Source organism: Triturus cristatus, chromosome 11 (assembly GCF_964204655.1).
Source record: "Triturus cristatus chromosome 11, aTriCri1.1, whole genome shotgun sequence".
NCBI classification, from domain to species: Eukaryota; Metazoa; Chordata; class Amphibia; order Caudata; family Salamandridae; genus Triturus; species Triturus cristatus.
This window is the reverse complement of record NC_140594.1, coordinates 781,772,295-781,786,512: the sequence shown is the minus strand read 5'-3', so window position 1 is coordinate 781,786,512 and position 14,218 is coordinate 781,772,295. Positions and strand designations below refer to the sequence as shown.

The window sequence follows — 14,218 nt, the reverse complement described above, 5'->3', positions numbered from 1 at the left end:
CATGTACCCTTAAATTGACTGTTAGACCTTGGAATACAACTGGACCGTACCCCTTCCACTCTGAAATAACAGCTTTTGCACCGAACAACCCAATGATAACAGATCAGCAGTTCCACCTCTGCCTAACATCTTTCCTTGACAATCTAATGCCACTCTAGACCTCCGCCACTAATCCCAGTGAATTATCATCACTAAATGAAATTAAAAAAAACACTGGAAAGAAAATTGGCCCTGGTCCAAATCTTTCGAACAAAGTAAGAAATGTAGGTGTGATTATGGGCTCTAATATCTTCCATCTGGTACAAGCTGCAGCTGAAGTCCAAAATGCAACAGACCAGCTACACCTGACTTGCCATGATAGCCCAAGCTGTATCTCACTAAGGTGTACTGTCTTTATTGCCCACTCTGCAGATGAATTTGGTAACCCCCCCCCTATATTTGAAGGCTGATTCCTAACGGAAAGTTGTGGTGAAGGGGTACCCAGGGAAGTCTTGCTGCCTCCACTAAATATCATCCACACATCCCTCACCCAAGGGGGCCTTCATGGATGAACTTATAACTGAGCAGATGTTGCTCATTCTGAAGATGACAAATCTGGACTCCAATTCCTGTGCAAACTACTATTTTACACCTTCTGTTGAACTATTTTGAAAGTACATATTAGGGACTATGAAAGGTGTTCTCCAATTAATGTTCTATCCATGGCTTACCTTCCTTATCTAGGAAATGATGACACTAAAATGTTGCACAATGTTGTGCATTCTCTGCTCTCTTCCACAGTAGAGACGTTCTCTTTACCACCAAGAAGCCCTGTTGAACATCAAACTTAAACATACACAGATTCTGACTTAGAGAGTGAGAATAGAGTCAGAATAGACACAGTAGTCCATAACCCACTAACATGTTCATGAGCAGCACACTATAAATAGTCCATATCAAGCATACCCAACATATGTCGGGGGCCCCTAAACGGGGTTTCATCTGACTTATTACATAACTTTCAAGAGAGGAATATCAATCAACACGTACCAATGTTTCAGTCACACCTTTAAACAGACATCCTCAAAAATCCCATGTTAGATAGAACCCTTTCACTTCCACAAGATGGCAACTTACTCATACAACTGACAAAACACAGCCAAACCTGCTGCACTCTCATGCACACCATGATAAATCTAGCATTTACCCATAACGCCCTCATGCGCACCACATAACACCAACCACCGCATTGAGGTCCTCAACTCAGACACTGATATGGTGGCCTTATAAACCCCCCCTATCTCCACTTGAGATATTGGCTGCACTATGGTCTTTCACAGATCATGTTCCTTTAAACTGTTTAGTGCTACCCCAGCTCTAGGTCCTTAAACCACTTTTTAGAGCTAGTGGTGAGACCCACCTCCATAGCCATCTTGTAGAAAATTGCTGCTGCTTTCGCATAACCCGACGTCTGAAGGTCAACAGCACCACCAGGAAACAGGATCCTGACAAAAGAGAGAGACACAATGGTGAGATGTTTTTGTGAGATTCCACAGTAAATCTTAATGTTTTTTCCCAACAACAATCTGACACCCTTATCAACAGGAAATACCGCTGCTTTGCTGATATTGCTGTATGAACTGCTGTGTTTGGGTTACTGTAGCGGCACACGTGAAGCTCCCGCCTACCATGACTGATCACGTGCTCAAAGGCACCACAGCATGCAGACTGTTTGGATGACTCACTGGTGTGAGACTTCGAAGTAGAAGTTTAGTTTTACATTTTGGAATAAAATGATTATCCAGCACGTAAAAAAAGTAATAGCAATTCCTGATGGCAGTGTTTTTAGGAGAACATGTTTAATTCTAAAACCTGAATTATTGTAATCTCTACTTCCTTGGCAGCAACATTTTTATATAAAAAAACAGAACCCGTGTTAAAGATAGAGTGTGCTGCCCTACTCTGCACTAGGGTGCACCTTTAACTTGGTGTGCTAAGTGCAGACTGGGTCTGTGCACCCTCTCACAATAAATGCACTGTCCCCAGTACAGTTGCAAACTCACACCTGCAAGGTGGATTCGCTGTTTGAAGTGGCTGGTCCGCCATTTCTGTGCAGGTGGCAGTCTGGCATGCATTTTAAAGGGGAAAGAGAACCCCCTGCAGGTTGGTAGAGTAAGCTACTACACATATTTTAGGTGGATATCTGGGGGCCCACTGTACCCCTTTCTTCTCTCTCAAACGGGGGCACAATGACTGTGTACTACTTCAGTATGCACACAGTTGATACACATCCCGAAAGCTCCTTTTTGTCTGAGCCTCTGTTTAATAATACGCCCATGGGATCGTGTAGCTTGGAAAATGCCTTAAGGTAGGGCAGTAGCAAAGCGGAGGTCCATCTAGTGGCACTAGACAACTGATATGGAAGCAGGGGTAAATTCCTGCATATCTGTAATTCCGTTTTCAGATTTGGAGCATTACAATTCCCTAATTTTTTGTTGGAATTGTCAATGTCTCCCCAGCTTTTTTCTTGCTACTATACCTAATCAGCCTTGAGAAGTAATATATGAGTCACTTGAGTTCTTCTGATCTTTTCCAGATAGCAAGGATTATGAGAATGATATCAGGGAAGGGAAGGGTGTCAGTGACATAGTGTGTGACCCTGAGTCAATAATCAGTCATTTCATAACAGCCTACAACGTGGTAAAATACAAAAAAATGAATTGTTGAACAAGCACACTTAAATGAAACTAAAAGCAAAGTATAGGTGGGAAACTGACAGAGACAATAAAGTGAGTAGTATTCTAGAGTTTTAGATTTTTAAATGGGTATTCTTCCTCTCCTGGGCTAGGTCAGTCTATTGAAGAACGTGCTCCGAGGCCTTTTGTGACTCAAAAGCTTGACAGTTGAAATTCAAGATGGTTTGGTCACAGTTCTGTGTTGCTTCAGGGGTAGCATGATCGAAAAATCAAAGCTTAGAGGGTGGTGTGGTTGGAACCCATATGTGGTTGTGTAAACGACACATGATCTAGGTATTGGCTGTTTTGTTCTACTGATTTATGAAAGAGTATTACTTGTATTCTCTTAAGTTTAATAGTGTACCAAAAGCAACTAGCAGTGAAAAACTTAAAATCAGGGGTCATTGACTTTCTCTATCAGTGGCATCTTCTTTTCTACATGATCTGCATTACAAAGGGGTATGTGTTTGCAGTGAGTGCTGCAGCCTAATCTATACATGTCTCGTTGGCTTTTCACCATGTTTGGGCTGTCTGTAAGTGTTGCTTTATGCTTGTGTGTCCTTACAAGGATTTCAAAGGGAAGTGCCATTCTCTGCATGACAGCGAGGATGCAGTAGGTCCAGTGTCAAGTGCATTCACAAACTGGGTGGTCAGGTGAATGTTTTGGGAGGCAAGATGCCCTTGGAGGTGAATGTGATGTGATTTATCAAACGCTCAGTACTTCATTAGAAAAGGTGGCACACTGGCAAGAGCCAGTGCAGGGACTGTATGTAGTTTAAACTGTGGTGCACCGCTAGAGTGACCATTTGCACCAGGTGTCCTGCATGCTACCAGGTGGGAAGTTAGCACAGAAAGCCAAGGGCACCACCGGTTGGGCAGCACAAAAATACACTGAGGCAGAGGTTGTGAGAGAACAAAAGCACCAAAGGTAAATCTGATGGAAGCAAACGATCAACCACTATTGACTTCTTAAGCACTTTCCTCTAGGAGGAGATGCCGGGTTTCGATTAGTGTATTTTCTTTCATGGGGATAACAGGATCAATGTGGTTGTTGGTGCAATGTGTTCTTCGCTGCAGTGCATGAAAGCGGTGATGAGCCTCGGATCTTGGGCAGCCCATGGGTGTCAAGCAGTGGATTCTTATGGCAGCAGTCAAAGTAACTGAGGCTGTAGTTCTAAGCAAAACTGGTTATAAGCACTCAAGGCAGTCTATGTCATACTCCTCCAGACACTCAAGGCGTTTTGCATTTGTTCCCCTTCTTATCTTTACTCCTTCAAGGGAGACAGGCATGCTTCCTGTCCCAGTGCTTTCCTCATTACTGATGCGCAGAGCTCCTAGAACTCCAAAGGGGAACCCACTGGGCCATCTTACAGCTGAAAACATTGATACTCAGACAAAAAGCCACACCTGAAAGTTTGAAGGAATCCAACCAACGCTACTCTCAGATTCCTGTAGGCATATTTGGTCCAATGTAAAGCAGTGTATGCTCCACCACAGTGCTTCCCTGCTGTTACGAGGCATTTAATAGTATTCACTGAGTTTGTGTGTCAGTCCCACCGACTCCTGCTCCAAATCAGTGATTTTTTTCTGGCTCAACTCTTCTCTGTCAGAGCCCGATGGGACAGGTGCTGTGGGAGAAGGGCAGGCAGCCCATTGCTTTTATTGAGGTGTTTGGTAGCCACCTTGAACATTACCACATTTCTTAGTCCAGGTGTTCCCTTGTTCAACTTGGTCCCCTTTAAAAGGACTTCTGCATATTTGTATGTAGCTGGCGCGCTATGCTTGTGTCGTAGGTAGACTGCTATAGACCCACGGACTCCGACGTTGTTTAAGTCTCAGTTATTTGGGGATTTGTCCGCGCATGTCTTTAAACTCCCTTTGACCCTCCAATCAATTGTGTTTTTCGTTATCTTGTGCAGCTACGGCTGCGGGTCATTCCCTGTTAGACACACAGCATTGCTTTTGTGTATTAATTTTGTACTGCAGTTCTCACTTCATTTCAGGTGCGGTATTTTGACTGTGTCAACATGGCTGAACTTACAGGGTTAGCCTTTGATGATGACATGGCTAGACTTATTCTGACTACCACCCCTAGTATTCTAGATAATGTGGTTAACCCGGGAGGAGGATCAGGTAATGATTGGGCCAAACTCCTCATTTTGAAAAAATCACACACGACATGACGGAGTATTTACGCAGTAATTGTGCACCGACTGGGTTAATTGTCACTAACACACCTCGCCTCTTCTTGCAAGACAAGATCTTCCTAAAAGACTGGTCATTGATAGCTTGGCGTTGCACTCGCGACTGGTTGATTTTGATCATCAGTACCGCGAAGCGCATCGCTGATGCTATCTTGATCGAGATTCAATTGTTGGAGGGACAGATCAAGACCACGCTGTCCAACTCCATCTACAAGAAAAATCTCGATGAGAGTAATAAATCTAACAAAGACTTTAAAGATGGCATTCTCTCCTCTAAAATTGATAAGTTCAAAAAAGACCTAGCAAAGTTTTCTATGGAGAAAGTGTATCCTTACACACAAGAGAACTATGTTCCACCAGAGATCAACAGGAAAGGCAGACGTTATGGCTCTAATTATTCCTCATCTGGGTCAGAGGACTGGTCCAGTGACTCTGACTCAACCACTAATGAACCATCTCACTTTAGAGGTAGAGGGAATAATTCTAGACGCAACTGGCGAGGCAGCCAACAACCGCAATGGTGGCAGCCTCCAACATGGCAATATCCCAACCCTCCCTTCCTTCCCAACATGATGCCTTTCAATCCGCCACCACAGTTTTTTCACAATCAGCCTTTTTTAGGCCAGGGCCGGGGCCGGTCGAGGGGGCGGAGAAGAGGCCAACAAAATCAAACTCAAAATCAGACACGGGTCCATTGGAGCCCACCAACCTCACCAGCACGGCGAAAGGTCAAACAGGGGCAGGATCCAGCAGCAGCTAGTGGTGAACCTTAGCTCTTACACCTTGACGGACATGGAAGACAAAGTCCTCAATAGAGGGCTGGGCTTTGTTCCGACCAATCCAGGGGACCCTTTTACCTTGCAATGGAGGTAGCCAACTTCTTTCGTAAAATTAGGTTACACTTCTTTTTCAAAGATAAAGATCATGACATTACAGATGCAGAAGATGGAGTTAGTGATAGCGGTTTGAGAAATAAATCCACTTTCAACCCACCTGCTCATTCGGTACCTGCACATGTTCTTGCATACGAGACAGCGGTGAACAAAGATATCTCGGCCCTTAAGAGTGAACCCACGAGACATTACCATAACTTACCTAACCTTGAAAAACAGGCTCTTACTGCTCTCTCTAAAAACTCTAATATCATCATTAAGCCCGACGATAAGGGTGGAGCTATTGTGATCCTCAATGCACAAGATTACAGGATCGAGTGCTTAAGACAATTAAGCGATGAGAGATTTTACAAACGCCTGGAGAGAGATCCTACACCCCGTATCAAAAAAGAAATCTTTGAGCTGGTCACTGAGGCCAAGCTGGAGGGCTGGATTTCAGCACGGGAAGAAGAATATTTGGTGACTGAACACCCTATCACCCCCTACTTCTACGTGCTACCTACATTACATAAGGTACAACGTCCCCCGCCGGGCAGACCTATCATTTCTGGACTGGGTTCACTCCTTGAACCTTTGTCCACTTTTGTGGACATCTTCCTGAGGCCTTTTGTGAAAACCATGCCAACATACTTGCAGGACACTAAAGACGTACTACAGCTGCTCCCCGGTCTGGACTTCAATACTGACACTGATTTCCTCGTCAGTTTTGATGTGGAATCACTTTATACCTGCATTTCCCAGACAGAGACCCTTGAAGCCATCAGAGGGCTCCTTGAAGTGAACACAAGTGGGTTGAGTTCGCCAGTGACATTTATTATGAATTGTGCCAGGCTGGCTATGATCGAAAACTTTTTTAAGTTCGAAAATCAATTCTACCTCCAAACATCGGGTACTTCGATGGGCAGTGTTTTTGTCCCCAGTCTGGCCAATCTCTACGTACATCTGTTCGAACAAAGCACTGTTCTGAATATCAACAATCCCTTTCGCGACAGTATAGTCGTATGGAAGCGCTATATTGACGACATTTTCGTCATTTGGCGGGGCGACCTTGCCACCTTAGAGATCTTTCATTTGTGGCTTAATGATCAAAACATTTTCCTCAATTTCACTATGGAAGCTAGCAAACTCAGCTTGCCATTCTTGGACCTCCGTGTCTTTCCTTTTGACAACGGTTTGGCTAGTGAGCTATACACCAAACCGATGGCGAGAAATTCCCTTTTGTCCTATGACAGTTTCCATCCCAAGTCACTCCGTTCAAGTTTACCCTTTGGGCAATTCCTGAGACTAAGGCGGAACTGTTCCACTACCGACAGTTTCAAGGAGCATGCTGCTGTTCTTTCTCACAATCTGAAGGCTCGCCAGTACCCCTCTAAGTTGATTCGCCGATCATACAAACGAGCTGGCAACAACAACCGAGAGGCCTTACTTGAGCCCTCGACACCGAAGCCCCCCCTGGACAGACTGACCTGCGTACAAACGTTTAGTACTCAGTCGAACCAAATACAGAAAATCATACGCAAACACTGGCGCATTCTGAATGTAGGGCAGGTACATCTAGCTCCTCCATTATTTTCGTTTAAGAGAAGCGCAAATTTGCGTGATACTTTGGTACATACACGTCCGAGAAACACATTGGCCTCTATGACCAACACTCTTTGGAATTTGCCACCGGTCCAGGGTCATTATGCTTGTGGCAATTGTGCGGTTTGTATACACACGCAACACACCACCGAAATTGATATTGGAACAAGCAAACCTTGGAGACAGTTGAAACACACAAACTGCAATAGCGAGAGAGTAATTTATCTGATTACTTGTCCCTGTGACAAGACATATGTAGGAATGACTACCAGGAAGGTCAAAATGCGAATAATGGAACACAATAGCACCATTAGATGTCAGAGACAGGCGACATGTCTAACCAGACATTTCTTGGATCTTAAGCACAGGCCTGAAGACATAAGGTGGACGATACTCGAACAACCTTTCATTCCGTCCCATGTCACTGACATTTCCAAATTCCTGTTTAAGAAAAAACAACGTTGGGTTTTTAAACTGAGCAGTGACCAGGTGGGGTTGAATGAGGCTATTCCCTGGACTTCACTGTGATAGTGCTTCGTCCCGTTTACCTCGAGGCCACTAGGTCTCCACTTGACTCATGATGGTTTCTTTGCGGTTGTTTTGTTGTGCCTGTAATAATAACTTTTTGACTGTTCTTGCCATCACCGGTTCAGTACATATCTGAGAACCATATATCTAGTGCTGATTGCTGTTGACAGTCTACATGTCATGAGAATGTATCCGTGTTACTCTGGTGAATACTTCTGCCACTATATACCATATGGCCCCTTTGCCTGTCCCTTTTTCCCATTCGTTCCCAACCTAGCACATCAGACCACGGCGGATCTGCTGCCTTTTTTACATTTGGGATGCATAGGACGCTGCCCCTATAGTGTCCGTTTCATTGAGCTTGCCACTAGGAATCAGATCCAGCATCGTGAGAGTTTGAGGAATAACAACTGTTACTTTTTGCTAATCTGATCGCTCTTGATATGATCCCACTATGTTTTTGATAATACGATCCGTTATGATGTTTGATGTTTTATGATTTAGTATACGGACGAGCCCGTAGGAGGGTTTTGCTGTCAAACTACATTACCCAGCATGCTCTTTCGGCATGCTCCACATCGCGCTCGTTGCTGGGACTCCCGAGTCATGTGACAAGGGTCACGCGCGGGATTGGTTCAGAGTTGTGGGCGAGTCTCCGTGAGGTTTCAAGGTCGGTATGCTTACACTGTTCCGGTTACCACTCGGAACAATCAGGAAGAAGGTCCGGGGTAACGACGGACAGGTAAGCATACCTTTGATCCTTGGATCGTAGGCTTCAGTTTACACATTTGAGGCTGTGTCCATATTTCGGACACCTCTCCTAAGGCCTTTTTGTTTAGATCCATTTTGCTAGTGCTGGGCTTTCTTCCTTTGCACTTACCAGACACTAGATTGAATGGGATACAGCGCTGATGCTCTGTTTGGCGTTCTGTGAAGGCTGCAATAAGGGCACTGAGAAGCGTCACTCGATCTAGTGCTCTGCGTGTGCCTTTGCTTTGCCAGTATCAGAAAACAAATCCGGTCATACTGGTGAGGAGCACGCTTATGGTGGCGCTGCTTTAGTGTGTGTGTGTGTGCTAATTTGATTTATTCTTGCATTTGATCAGCCAACACTTGAGTGATTGCTAGTATTCCCAGCGGTGGGCCTACTGCAACATTCTGTTTTCAGCCAGTCAACCTACCGCCATGTTATGTTATTTTGTGTGTGTGTATCAAATTTTGTTTGCATGGACGTTAGTGATTAGACAATACTATGTCGTGTTAGTATTGGTCTGCTCCCTTTGTCTTTTAGAGCTTTGCCTCACGCCCTGAGTTGTGACCAGGAGTGTAGGACGTTCCCCGATCATTGACGGGTAAGGAGGCATTTCAGATTCCTTCCTGGCATACGTTTACTTTTGAAATGTCTGCATTAGTCTACATACATTTGCTATCTTGACCAGCTCTTACTTTTTATGTATGTCTACCCCTGTCAATAGCTTTCCCTGTTAAAACTACCTCTTTTTCTCAACAGGTGACAATTGTACTTCCCTACGGTGCCGCATATCCTCAGATAAGCAGGTACCTGTGTAGGTGGTATCGTTCCTTTTGTACTTACGTTTCACAGTTTTTCACATTGCAGTAGTGTTATGTTATGGTCCTGAAGAAAGCCACTGTCATTTTGTTGAGACGCTAGTTGGCTGAAACATGTAGACCTATACTTAGAGGACGTGTTCCTAAATCATTTGTGCACACGCTTTCCTCCAATATTTCTGCTTTTTTACTCTTGATACCACTGGATATCGAATAAAAATATTTTTCTAGCGGTAATCAATTTTAAACCACCTTTTCACACACTGCACTTAGTTTCACTACACTTTTGGCAGCTTCTTTCCATTTTGAGACTGATATCCTCCAATTTACATCAGTTAAAAACATCCTTGAGCTCCTCCTTTTTATAGTAATCAAAGGAGTTGTAGCTCTTTAACCGCACCAGGTGCGGTTAAGGGAGGTCCCAGATGATGAAGCATGCCACTTCGGTGGGTGATGGGACTTGGTCCCCTTTAAAAGGACTTCTGCATATTTGTATGTAGCTGGCGCGCTATGCTTGTGTCGTAGGTAGACTGCTATAGACCCACGGACTCCGACGTTGTTTAAGTCTCAGTTATTTGGGGATTTGTCCGCGCAGGTCTTTAAACTCCCTTAGACCCTCCAATCAATTGTGTTGTTCGTTCCCTTGTTCAAGCCACAAACTGATTTACTGAAAATGGCATGATCAAAAGATGGGGAATATCAAGAAGTCTTCCTGTCTACTCCAATTGGGAGGATGCTATTTCAGAAACTGGCAAACACCACCTGCCTTACAATGGTTGGTGAAGGGAGGAGACAGAGAGGAGAGATCATCGAAAGAAGGTGGGCAGGAAAGCGGAAACATCTGCTTTCCAAACTAAAGATATAGTTATGCTGCAGCCTACAAATTGAAGTCTACATAGATACAAAGGGATCCCATACTGTGGGATGAATTCTTGGTCAGGCTTTCGGGTTGAACACAGCACCAAAACGTCTTTATTTGCCGGCACTGATGATCTGCAAATGACCCTGAACCAGGTTGGATTTGCCACCTTGGTTCTCTTGAATCACTTGTTAGTGTTAAATACTTTGCTCCAGGCCATTCTCTTATCACATGTTTTTCCATTTGGGCTTCTCAAGGAAGCTCTCAAATGGGTTTATTCTTTTCTGACTGTGAGATCCTAGCCTATCTACATCCTTTTCGTTTATCCTAACATAATAATAAAGAATGCGGAATCTTGCATGGTTCCTCAACGAGCTCCACTGTTTTTTTAATGTTTATATGGTTTCTTTGGCCAAAATGGTCCATTCTGTTGCTTTTGAGATTGAATCTTATGCAGACGATATGCATATCACTGTCTCTATATCCAATCGTGGGGAAACTCAAGCCAAATGTTGTTCTTGTAGTTCCTTAGTGGCTACCTAGATGAGGATAAGTGCTTGAAAATTAACTCAGATAAAAACTGAAATACTAATGTTTCCAAACTTTCCTACTCCTGGCTCTCCCTCCGGAGGTACCCCTAACTTAGGACCTATGTCAATGCTTATTGATTTTGCCCACAAAATAGGATTCCTGGTTGATCAAGATTTCTCTATAGCATAAGTGAACTAAATTGCTGCCACCTGTTTCAGGCTGTTTAGGGTGTTGAGGATCATTTATATCTATCTCCCACTTTCATGCTGTAAGACAGTTACTCAGGCTCTTATCACACCTTGATTATGGAAACGAACTATATAACTTGGTACCTCAACTTCCTTTCCACACAGGGCTCAAGTTGTGCAAAGCTTTGCAGCTTGTCTGATTCTGAAACTCTCTAGAAATGCTCATGTCACCATACATCTCCTAGACCTTCACTGGCACCCCGTTGAAAAATGGGCTTGCTTCAGAAGGTGTCTATCTTGCCTTTAATGCTTTCAGTAATTGTGGCCCATCTTAGCTTAAGAAAAGCTATCATTGTCTCAACTCCCACTCTTCATTGCTCCCATTCAGCTTTGGCAATGATTCCTCAAACCCACTGTGCACATATCAGAGAATTATCCTTTTCCTACCTAGCTGCCCACAACTGGAATCTTCTACCTCTATCTGTACAACAAATTTCGGATGGCTACTTCTGTAAAACAAAACTGCAGACATGGCTATACCAGTAGGCATAAGCTCCTGATTTTGTGTGGTTTGAGTTTCTGCTTTTCCTTTAGTAACACAGTGCCCTTTTTTGGGCAGCAGTTTGCAATATATAAATAATATTCAACATAATTAATTGAGTACCCCACTCTTCCAGTGCGCAAGCTCTCCTCGTACATATATCTTACACAAAGGGGTATTAAAGGCCATCACAACATGCTCTACAGCTCCTCGGCAAGCTTCCTAGCTTGAGGCAGCAGGAAAAAGAGCTTGAAACCCATGATTATCAATTAGCTGCCACAAACATTTATGCCATGGCGTGGATATTGGGACTCATGTTAAAATGAGTTCTGCTTTAGGTGGCTTTATGAAATCCAGTGGAGATTGACACTTCTCTGGGGAGGTAACAAAATTATTTAGATAACTGACAGGGAACTTTTTACATCTGTCATCTCAGCAGGAAAAAATACACGGTCACTCACAATGTTGAAATGAGCAGCAGGCTATCATAGGACGGCAGCATCCAGGACTTTTCCCAAACACTGTTGTTGGAAATTACTTAGGGAAATTTGCCCTTGTTGGTAGAACAAGCTACAGCCATGCTTGCAGGTGCCATTATAGGGTCTAAAATTCCTTACTGTAGCTGCCTGTTAGCTGGTACCAATACACAGAGCTCTCAGAAGCTACTAGGTTTGGAAAGTGAAGTGCCACGGCCATCGACTTACATGCCTAGAACCATATATTTACTGCCAGACATGAGAAGGCTGCACTTCCTTCCCGTGCAGAGCAGAGGCAAAATTAAACTGCACAAAGCAGCCCCTCCCCATGGATATCATTTAGGGGTTGCCAGGGGTCGCAGCTGCGACCCCTGGCTTACTACTTGCGACCCCTGGCAAAACATTTGAGACCCCTGGCATCAGAGGTAGAAAAATCAGTGCCAGAACACGGGGCAGCTCGTACTTATGGAATCAGTTGGGACTCCAATCTCCTTGTGTTTTGTCAATTTTTTTAATTAAACTAATAGTGAATAATATTATATTGTTCAATATTAGTGTAATACAAATGGAGTACATTTACCTGGAATATGACCCTCTCTGGCTGCAGAGGTAAGTAAAGAATGCTTTAAAATGTATGTTGTGTGGATCTGTGCAGGGAAGAGTGTGTTTATGTGAGAGAGTGGCTGTAAGTATGATTGTGTGTGTATGTAAGCATCTGTGTGTGAGTGAACGCAAAGCTCAAATGAAGTGTGATATCACTCTATTACCCCATGTCTTTTATGGAATTTGACATTAATTTCCCTCCCGTAAACATATACTAAAGCAGATAGTCAATTCCCGTCACGTGGAGTTCTGTAGCTCACAATAAATGGAGGTTGTCTTTAATACGTGTCACACACAAGACTATTATATACTTTTAACTTCAGGGGAGATGGCATCCTATTTGCATCTGGAACTCTCATGGTGGGAAAGGTCACTTCTTTATAGATTCAGGGCCGGCACGGTTTGGCGCCTTAGGTGCTTTCCTGATGACTTGAAGCCTTGGGGGAGCTGACTAACGGCCTGCCCTTACGATTGGTTGCCTGAGCAATCTTTGCAAATTTGACAGGCTTTTCTTTCTAAGCTGCCTTAAACATATGCTGAAACCTCTTACCTTCCAGAAATGCACAGACACCCTCTTATATTTGCAGCTACTAGGCAGGCTAATTGTTTGTAATATTGCTGTTGCTTTTTTATACTTTCAGTTAGAAGCAGGAAATCCATGGACGGTTGGAAAGCTTTACTTGGTTAGCTGTTAAATCCATGGTTTGATATTTGGAGAGGGGTGGTTTTCTAGTGACTGCACTTTATTTAAAATGTATTTAAGCATTTCATAGAATTTTGTAACCATGGAAACAATATCAGTAGCAAGAGTAATCATTATCCTTACTGTATTTTTAAAATGTTTTATTGATTCACGATGCAATGTATGGTATTTATTGCCTTATGCTCTTTTATGATTTTATTTATAAAATCGAATAAAGATATTTTGAATTTGAACTATCATTATTGTATTACCTAATACTATTGTTATAGTTCAGTTGCAAATTCGAATGACTTTCACCCAGAATAAAAAGAAGTTTGGGCACGAAGTCAGTATGATTCCACAGAGGTCTGCTTGCTCCGGAATGCATCCCCAGAGCAAATGCAGCTCACTTGCACCCCTTTTGAATTTAGTAAACAACTCAAAACGCTCTCATTTTAAGTGTTACTTGTCAACTTGGTTCTCAGGTAGGGCTCGGATGCACTCCTAAAGTCTTTTTAACGTTACAAAAAAGATCCATGATACAATGGTAATGATCATACATACCCCTAATTTATGGGTAGAAAAGGTGAAAAAGATTATAATACATTTTTGAAACACTATCCTTGCTGTTATAATTATGATTTCAAAAACCACCAGTTGGAGTTATAAGATGTTTTTACAAGATTTGTACTAATTCAGACATAAATGTCAAGCTGCTACTGCTGTATTTGGAACACCATACACAGAGATGGTTGAGTTGTTTAACCCACCAAGCTACCATGGGAAAACATATCTATACGCCAAAAAGAATTTTATATAAATTTGAAACCATACGGAATAAATGAATTT

The 14,218-nt window shown here is 43.1% G+C and overlaps 1 protein-coding gene across 1 annotated transcript in view; it reads right to left on the bottom strand.

The window, feature by feature from the left end:
* LOC146785428 (gamma-glutamyl hydrolase-like) overlaps positions 1–14,218 on the bottom strand; it is an 86,782-nt gene that overhangs the window by 59,778 nt on the left and 12,786 nt on the right. The window contains exon 4 of the mRNA XM_085634480.1: positions 1,400–1,484. Within this exon, the coding sequence (XP_085490606.1) occupies positions 1,400–1,484 (85 nt within the window). The remainder of the gene's footprint in view (positions 1–1,399; positions 1,485–14,218) is intronic.